General features: G+C 46.3%; 1 protein-coding gene across 2 annotated transcripts; it reads left to right on the top strand.

The window, feature by feature from the left end:
* The first annotated feature begins 6 nt into the window (after window positions 1-6).
* PAFAH1B2 (platelet activating factor acetylhydrolase 1b catalytic subunit 2) lies at window positions 7-7,767 on the top strand. Of its 2 annotated transcripts, none has more exons than XM_085303102.1 (6): window positions 7-69; window positions 821-908; window positions 1,675-1,764; window positions 2,333-2,449; window positions 3,461-3,583; window positions 4,208-7,767. In XM_085303102.1, the coding sequence occupies exons 1-6, from the start codon at window positions 35-37 to the stop codon at window positions 4,484-4,486; spliced, it is 732 nt and encodes a 243-aa protein (XP_085159228.1). In that variant the 5' UTR covers window positions 7-34; the 3' UTR covers window positions 4,487-7,767. The 2 variants fall into 2 exon arrangements, with proteins under 2 accessions (XP_085159228.1, XP_085159229.1); XM_085303103.1 differs by lacking the exon at window positions 7-69 and adding an exon at window positions 338-445.
* Window positions 7,768-8,408: the final 641 nt, after the last annotated feature.

The following is an 8,408-nucleotide window of genomic DNA, read 5'->3' as shown; positions in this document are numbered from 1 at the left end:
GAGGGAGGGAGGGAGGCGCCCGGCCGAGAGCGCCATGGAGTCGCGGGGGGAGCCGCAGCCGCAGCCGCCGTGAGTGCGCGGGGCCGGGCGGGAGGGCCCGGGCTGGCGTTAGCACGCCGGGCGGGGCCGCGGAGGGGCGGCGGCTGTCCCTGCCGCTTTGCGCCGCGCCTCTCTTTCCTGCGGGCCTGCCCTGCCGGATAAAGGGCCCGCAGGGAGGAGGGCTCGGCTTGGGGGCCCGGGCGCGGCTTGGGGGCCCGGGCGCGGCTTGGGGGCCCGGGCGCGGCTTGGGGCTGTGGGGGGCCCGGCTTGGGGATTTTTGCCCAGCAGCGGCTGGAAGTGTCAGCCTCCCGTCCAGTGCCAGTTTCTGCTCTGGGCCGACGGAGCTGCTGTGCAGCRTGTCCCGAAGCCACTTAATGCCGTGTAGAGCTCATGAGTTATAACCGAGGTAGCGTTACACAGATAGCGGAAAATCTGCAGATCGTTAGTATTGATTGTAATGAAAGAGGTCTGCTTCTGTGGTCATGCTCTGAAGTGAGCTTTACACTATTTTGCTAAGAGGTTGTGTTCATTGTATTCGTGCCTGACTGTTCGTTCAGCAGGTAATGTCRAGAGGACCGTCCATAGAGTCACCAGGCGTTCCTTCATGGAATAAAATGGATTCTGTTGTCAGCTAAAAATCTATATACTGAGGAATAGTCATGAATTGTTCATTGTGAATGTCAGGAAGTACAGTGGTTTCTAGCCAGCTGGCCTTTACTCCCTGTGTTGGCCTGCTGGAATAACTCCTGAAAGTCGCTTGCTTAAAATGTTCTCTCCACAGGAATAGAATGAGCCAGGGAGACTCAAATCCAGCAGCAATCCCACATGCTGCTGAAGATATCCAGGGGGATGACAGATGGATGTCACAGGTAAGATTGGAAAAGGCAGTTGTCAGACTGACTCATCTTTGTTCAGAGGCTGGGGGCTATCAAATGAGTGATGCACAGGCCTGTTCCGGTCACACCTTGATTCTGACATTGTAATAGCTCTGCTATCTAAATGCAGCAGGTTGTTGGTACATATCGTACCTATAATGCTGGAGCAAACCAGAAGTAGCGTTGTTACGTGATCTGAAAGCTGCACTGTGAAACAGCTTTGGAAAGTGCTCTGTTGGCTCATTAACTGAGAAGAATTGCCAAGACGTGTGTTAAAAACCAGTACAAAACAGTGCTTTCCAGTGTGTGTCTTTGCAAGGGAGTGACCAAGCTGAAAATAGCAGAGCCGAAGTGTCTGGACTGCCAGCCTCTTGCTGCAGTACTTCCTCCTAGGCAGGGTAGAATAGCCAGAGGATAGTCATTGGAATGACTAACCGTTAATTGCTCTGTTCTGTAATTGCTGAATTTAAGGGGTGTCTGGCAGGCTCAGGTCTTGCTTGTGTGCAGCATACAGAGTAGGCAAAATGCTGCTGTATCAGAACCAAGGCCACCTTCAGTGGTGGCGTTTGCGCAGCTGAAGCAGCGCCCAGCAGTTCACAGGTTAACGTGGAGGAGAAGCCTGTTGGAGGACGCACTGGAGGGAATGGCTCAGCTGGGCAGCAGGGGGAACTAGTTGAGCAACTGTCCTTTCTGTTCTGCAGTGTAGATGCTGATGAGGTACCATCAGTCAGTGCTTACCTTGCCACTTTCTTTTGAACAGCACAACAGATTTGTTTTGGATTGCAAAGACAAGGAACCCGATGTGCTCTTTGTGGGTGACTCCATGGTGCAGTTGCTACAGCAGTATGAGGTACCGTTAAAGGAAAGAAAGTTGTGGGATTATATGAATTAGAATTTGTCTCCCTAATCATTTCTAATCCAGTAATTCATGATTGTGTGTGATACTGACAAGTTCTTCTGTTTTGTTCAGATTTTATTGCCGTTCCTTTGACTTTATTAAACAGACTTTCTCTGAAGTAATCTATAACTGCCTTCACTTTGTCATKCATACGCAAGCCTTTACTAGTTCCTTGAATCCCCAAGAGTATGCCACTGAAATCTTTGCAGGTTTATCTTTATTGGCCAGAATAGGTTACATCCTCTAGCACTTATGAACTACATGTATTGGCACACATGTTTTTCTGGTGACAGAGAAGTTAAAGACTATCTCAGAAACAAAGCTTATGTAAGGGACTAGCTAGATTATGTGCATTTCCTTAATCTGCAAAACTCTGTTGCAGAACAAAGTAATTTTGCAAGTCCTCAGTGGTGACGGTAACTGAGTAACTTTGTTCTGCAAGAGTTGCGTAGTATTTTTTTTTTCTTTTTTCATGATGAGGGTGCTGGCTCTGAAATAGCAAACCGATTTTTCATTGCAGATATGGCGAGAACTCTTCTCACCACTTCATGCACTGAATTTTGGGATTGGTGGAGACACAACAGGACATGTTCTGTGGAGACTGAAGAATGGTGAACTGGAGAACATTAAACCGAAGGTATAAGCAGAAAACCAAACAAGGCAGCCCTATGCTGACTTAGAAGGCACTTCAGTGCTTGGCTGAGGCAAAACTGGTTGAGCTGTCACTTTTAAAAGCATCTTTCTGTTTGAGCAATTGTTGGCACTAGGTACACATATGGTACTGAAATGTGTTTGGCTAAACCAAAAGTATTTGGAAGGTGTTTGGAAGTAGAACTGTGCTGTTTATACACAAGGTTTACACTGCTGAATATACAAGTTGGAGTATGTCATCAGCACATAGAGGTGATCGTACAGTCCTAGTGAAAATCTTGGCCAGGGCTGTGTAGGTCGGTGTAGCTTGGGATTGCGGCGTACATCTCATCTGAGATGTCTTGTCAGCCCTTAGAAAGGGATGCTGAAATACATGATAAAGAGCTAACAAAATTAGTAAAGATGTTCGTTGTACATGATGAAGATTATCTTGCCAGTGTGCGTGTAGRACTGCACCCCTGCTGTGAGCTTCCTTACTGAAAACAATGAACTGTGCACCAAGGTGTGGTGCAAGGCAGTTGTTCAGTGCATGCTCCAAGTAGAGGAGGAGAATGTCACTCTTGTTTGACTCTGTATTTAACAGTTTAAAAATCCTTTTTTTCCTTTCTTTTAAAGAATTTTATAGTTGTCCCTGCCCCTGAGGAGCTTATAAAATTTATACATTAACATCTTTTTAGCCAACACAGGCTTCTGCAGGAAGATGGCCAAGAGGCTACATTAAAATGAGGTGGGCTCTTGACATTTCTTTGGCTGACCAAAAGAACTTCCATACAACTGGTCCTTAGCCTATACTAAGGGGGAAATCTGAAGCTCATAAGAACTTATTCAAAAATCTTCATAACAGACAACTGAAGACCTCTTGCAGTCTGGGGTTATCTCTTAAACCTACCTCGTAATTTAGCTTGTTGTTTGCAGATGATGTTTTTATTTTCTTCAGTCAGAAAGACTATCATAACTTGTCTGCAAAAGTTGGAAACTTTTTTTTTACTTCTTGTAGGTCATTGTTGTTTGGGTTGGAACAAATAATCATGAAAACACAGCMGAAGAAGTAGCAGGTGGAATTGAGGCCATCGTGCGTCTGATAAATACCCAGCAGCCACAGGCCAAAGTTATTGTACTGGTATGTCTCTTGGTGTGCTGTGAAAACAGAGTGCTCTGAGGAAGGCTCACATTCTCTGTACCGTATCTCTGTGATACTAGGAGCTATTGATCATTATGGGGGAGAGCAGTTACTCTATTTATCATCCTCGCTTTGAACGCCTCTCCCCTTGTTTGCTTGGCTTTGCAGAAGTCATCCTTCCGTCCGCTCTAGAGACGAGCGTTCTTATTAGCAGTGTTGCTCTCCCAGTTAGAGATTTCATTGAAGAAGTCTTACAGGGATGAAGGTGCCCAGATCAGAACTGGGACTGGAAATGCTAGTTTGCCTTCTTGTTGTAACAGGTTACCTGGTGCTTCTCCTGTTGAGAAGCTGAGTGATGGCAAGCAGTATGCTGTTGAAACCTTATTAAAAGAGCACAAACACAGATACATAGATGCACATAAAAGTGCCAGTTGTGCATGTAGCTCACGTGACTCCCTCAGTTGCACTTAAAATTAGATCTGAATGGAGAAAGTGGGAATCAAGGGATGAATTCCCTTATCATAGACATCTTAAATCTTGAAGGGATGCCTGAATTGAAAGGGAGGGCATTAGTACACCATCAAAGTTGTATGAAAGCTCTTCTTTGCCTCCTTCCTGTGTCAGGGCCTGCTACCTCGCGGAGAGAAGCCAAACCCTCTGCGGCAGAAGAATGCCAAGGTGAACCAGATGCTAAAAACCTCACTCCCCAAACTGCCCAATGTCCAGCTTCTGGATGTAGACGTCGGCTTTGTGCACTCAGATGGCACCATCTCCTACCATGACATGTTTGATTTCCTGCACCTGACGGGAGGGGGCTATGCAAAGATCTGCAAACCCCTCCATGAACTGATCATGCAGCTACTGGAGGAGACTCCTGAGGAGAAACGAGCTGCTCTGGCCTGATTAGCTGATACCAGTGTTAACATCATCCAGCCCATCAGATCAGTTCTGTCACTGGCACTACAGAATCCTTCTTTCTTAAAGCACTTTCCATTGTAGAATGTTACCGGATGTTCGTATCTAGTGTTTTGAGGGGGAAGGCTAATGTTTAACTGGTCTTGTACGTACAAGGGCCAGCTCAGTTGGTTTTATTGCAGGACGAAATTAGCTGAAGAAGAGTTTTACTTTTAAACCATTCCTCATTTAAAATGAGAACAGGACTGTCACTCTGTGCCCCTCTCATCTATTGTTGCCCTGTGGTTGCTCTAGAACCCTTTTAGCCTGTCTCTGACAGCCTGTAGGCAGCTCCTGTCTCCCTTTTCTCGGCCGTGGGGATTGTGCTTGGTGTATTAGCCAGTGAACAAGAATCACATTCCACTTGCAAAAAGTCAGAACAGCTGCATTTTTCTGAACTTGGTCCCACCTTGTAAAGTTTCATTTTTCTAGGGGTGTTTAAGTGACACTCGTTGCTTTCTTGCTCCTTGTTTCTGAAGCAGCCTGAAACTGGAATTCAGAAATATAGCAAAACAAACCGTTAACTGAGCTTGTGTTGTGCTCCCAGGTGCTTGTTCATGTGCTTATTTCACTATGCCTACTAGCTGGGGCACTTTTCATTCCATGTTGCTTTCTGTGTGGGCAGTGCCATGCAGGTGCTGCTGACTGTCCTGTTCTCTGCTCCTGTCTGTGTGCGGTATTGCTGGCTTTTAACAGTTGTTCAGTTTAGGATTTTAATTACCCAGTAAATATCACACAAGGCAGTCACTTCCTCGCTACTGTAGAACTGACATTTCATTCCTTTGAGATGCCTGTGCCACAGGGCTCTTTACAGTGCTGTTGATCCTTTCTCTCTCTCTCTCTCTCTCTCTCTCTTTTTTTTTTTTTAAGTATGACTGTTACATCCTTTTTTTCTAAAGAAGATCCATACTCGTAGCCCCTTTTTGCAAGGCCTAAATCAGTCTGAAGCTTTACAGATTCAAAGGTGTATATTTCTTTATTGCTTTTGTTTTACTTGTATAAACATTTTATTCAAGCAACTACAGCCTCTTATGGTAAGAAGTGAAGTCAAGGTGTAGTCTTCTCCTGCCCTGGACACTGCCCCTCTCCTGTAGCCAAGAGAGCCAGTGTGGCGAGTGTCCTCCTACAGGGACTGCAATTAGATTTTTTTTTTTTTTTAATGAGGGCTGATAGAGTCTACTAATGATAATATAAAAGCAGCCTTTCATTTAAAACTGAAAGGTTATCTTTTTGAAGAAGAAACTGTTTTGCACCCTAAATGCAGAGCCCTAGAGGAATATACTTGCAAATAAAATAGTTTTAAACAAACTCTGTTCTTCCTTGACTTACCTACCAGAGTTGGAGCTTGGCAGTGCTGCGCAAACACTGCAGTGTTTCGCACTACAGGTAGCTGTTCAAGAGCTGCCAATGCACATCTTTGTGCTTCTTTCCGTGTAAGTGAAATCTGCAGTCATGCATGCTCATCTTGGCAGGTAAATTGGAGAGGAACTGATACATTTTTAGCAGGCACTCCATACCATATTCTTAATGAGGGGTGTTTAGCTGTCCAGGTTGCTTGCTGTGCCCTACTGCAATGAAAGTACATAGGTACTGTATATAGTCTGTTTGCCCTTTTTTATAATAAAGGGTTCTGGTGTTTAATGCCGTCTATAATCTAGCATTAAGGAATACTTTTACGTCCCCACTACATTCCCCTTTTCCTGTAGATTTGATCATAGCAGGATTTCTGCCTGGATTGCATGCATAGTGTGTGTTTTGTTGCCAGTATATGTGATCTACACACAGATGAAGGAAGGATGAAGCATTCCACTTCCCAGAAACAAAAGTGTAAGGTGTCAGAGTGCTTGTAGGAGAGAGGAGGGGTTTTGGTCCTGCATGCACAAACCAGACTAGGGATGCACTGTGCCACTGGCTCTTCAGCCTGTGCGCTCTGTAGCTCTGCTGCCTCACAGAATGGGCTTTAAGGGAATGTTATTTAGGCTTCTGACAAGAAAAGAGGCACCTTGGARAAGCTGGGGCAAGAAAGAGTGTTAAATGTTTAAAAAGAGGCTGGAGTGGAGGATTCTTGGGGAAACGACTTATTCCTGTTTAGGGAGAAGGGATACAACAGATTTTCCCTGTGAGCTTTCCAGGTTTCTAGGCTGTTTTAAAAAGGCAGTGTGCTAGTTCACCCTATACATCCCTGTTCTCTCCACACTGTCACCACATTTGGTCAAAGAGATGCTAACCAGGAATGTATTCTTCAATAAAAAGCTCTAACTTCTTAACAAAATGCCTGTGCAACTGAGGCTGTGTCCAGATGTGAGTCAGTACCTCTTGGCAGGGTGCTGGGTGGAATAAGAGAGGTTTGGCAGGTTTGTGAGTCTTCTGCAATGTGACTGAGGACAGCTCTGCTGGTTCTCTCTGCTTAAGCTTGGCTTGCTAAGGTGCCACACTCTGCGCTTGGTTCAGTGTTCATGGCCCTTCTCTTGTCTGCTACCTTAACCGTCTCAGAGACATGCTGGCGCTGYGTAAGGAAAGGATGTCTTTCCTCTGGGGCTTTAGCTCTGTTTCTTGCTGCCTGGGAAGAAACTGTCCCACTCAAAGTGAGTGTTTTTGTGAGCAGGCGACGAGGGACTCTCCCTTCTTGCTGCAGTACTAAAGAGATGAGCGTCTCATCCCAAGAAGCGTAGAGAAGCTTTAGTTTTAGCTGTGGGTGACCGATGTCTCTTGGGATCGAGGCTAGGCTGGGCTGCCCCTGCCAAACCAGCGTGAACTATTTCATTGTTGATGGTGAGCTGTGAAAGAACTGACCCTTTGGGGCTTTTTCTTTTTGTAAACGATCCAGGTGGATTTTGCAGTTCTGTGCTAAAGCCTGGAATCTTTGTCTGTACTGTGGCCTGTGAGCGCTGCCAGTTTCATATTTATTGCAGCAAAGAAAAAAAAAAGATGTGAAAGGCCAGAGAGAGTCCTTCTCTTGTAGCTCGTGTGTGCTTGGTGGGGGGACTCCAGGCACAGGATGGGGACCTCTAAGGAGGAAAGCTCRCAGTGCGCGTGAAATTAGATTGCAACCTCGCTCTGCAGTGACCTACCTACCTGCTTGGAGGCACTGCCTTGTTACTGGTCGCTGACTTGAACCTTCTCCAGAGAAAAAAATGTGTTTCTGCTTTGGCAAAAAAAAAATGCATCAACTGATAGAGCTCACTCTGTTTAGTGCATATTTCAATATAAATGTAAATGTTTCACCCCAATGTGTTCCAATGCGTGTGTGTGTGTGCGTGCGTATGCGCGTCTTCCGTTCGTTCTCGCTCTGTGTTGGTTACTTGTTCTGTTTCATTCCGCTGAAACGTGGTGGGAAATACTGCCTGATGAATAGAAACTGCTGCTGCCTGAAAGAGGGAGAGCAAAGGTGGCAGTTGCTAAGCAAAAAGCTTTCTCYGGGTAAATGCAGGCAGCACTCCCTCCCAGGAGTATTCGAGTTCATGCTCATGTGGCTCCTCACTTCTYGTTTAATACCTGTTCTTAATCTTAGTCTGTTTTTTTTATATTATTTTTATTTTCCCTCTCCTTTATCTGTTGATTTAAAGCCATGCAGAGTTTAGGTTCTCTACCCAAAGCTCTAAGCAATGCTTTGCAGGTAAAAGGTAACTGCTGCTTTGGCCCTAGACAGGGTGGTGACCTGTATTTGATTATTCAGCGATTTGTCCCGGTAACGCCGGGTTGAATACAGAGCGCGCCCGGCGACAAAACCAACCCTGCCGTCGACCCGGGGGCAACGGCTGCGTGTGCGCAGAGGCCCGGAGGCTGCTCGGCCCCCCGGGCCCACGGGGCGGCCCCCGGCCCCACGGGGCGACCCCACGGGGCGGCCTCCCCGGGCCCCATGGGGCGGCCC

This window comes from Rhea americana, unplaced genomic scaffold (assembly GCF_003343005.1).
Source record: "Rhea americana isolate MKP2758 unplaced genomic scaffold, rheAme1 scaffold_197, whole genome shotgun sequence".
In the NCBI taxonomy this organism is placed as follows: domain Eukaryota; kingdom Metazoa; phylum Chordata; class Aves; order Rheiformes; family Rheidae; genus Rhea; species Rhea americana.
This window is presented reverse-complemented; position numbering and strand designations above follow the sequence as displayed.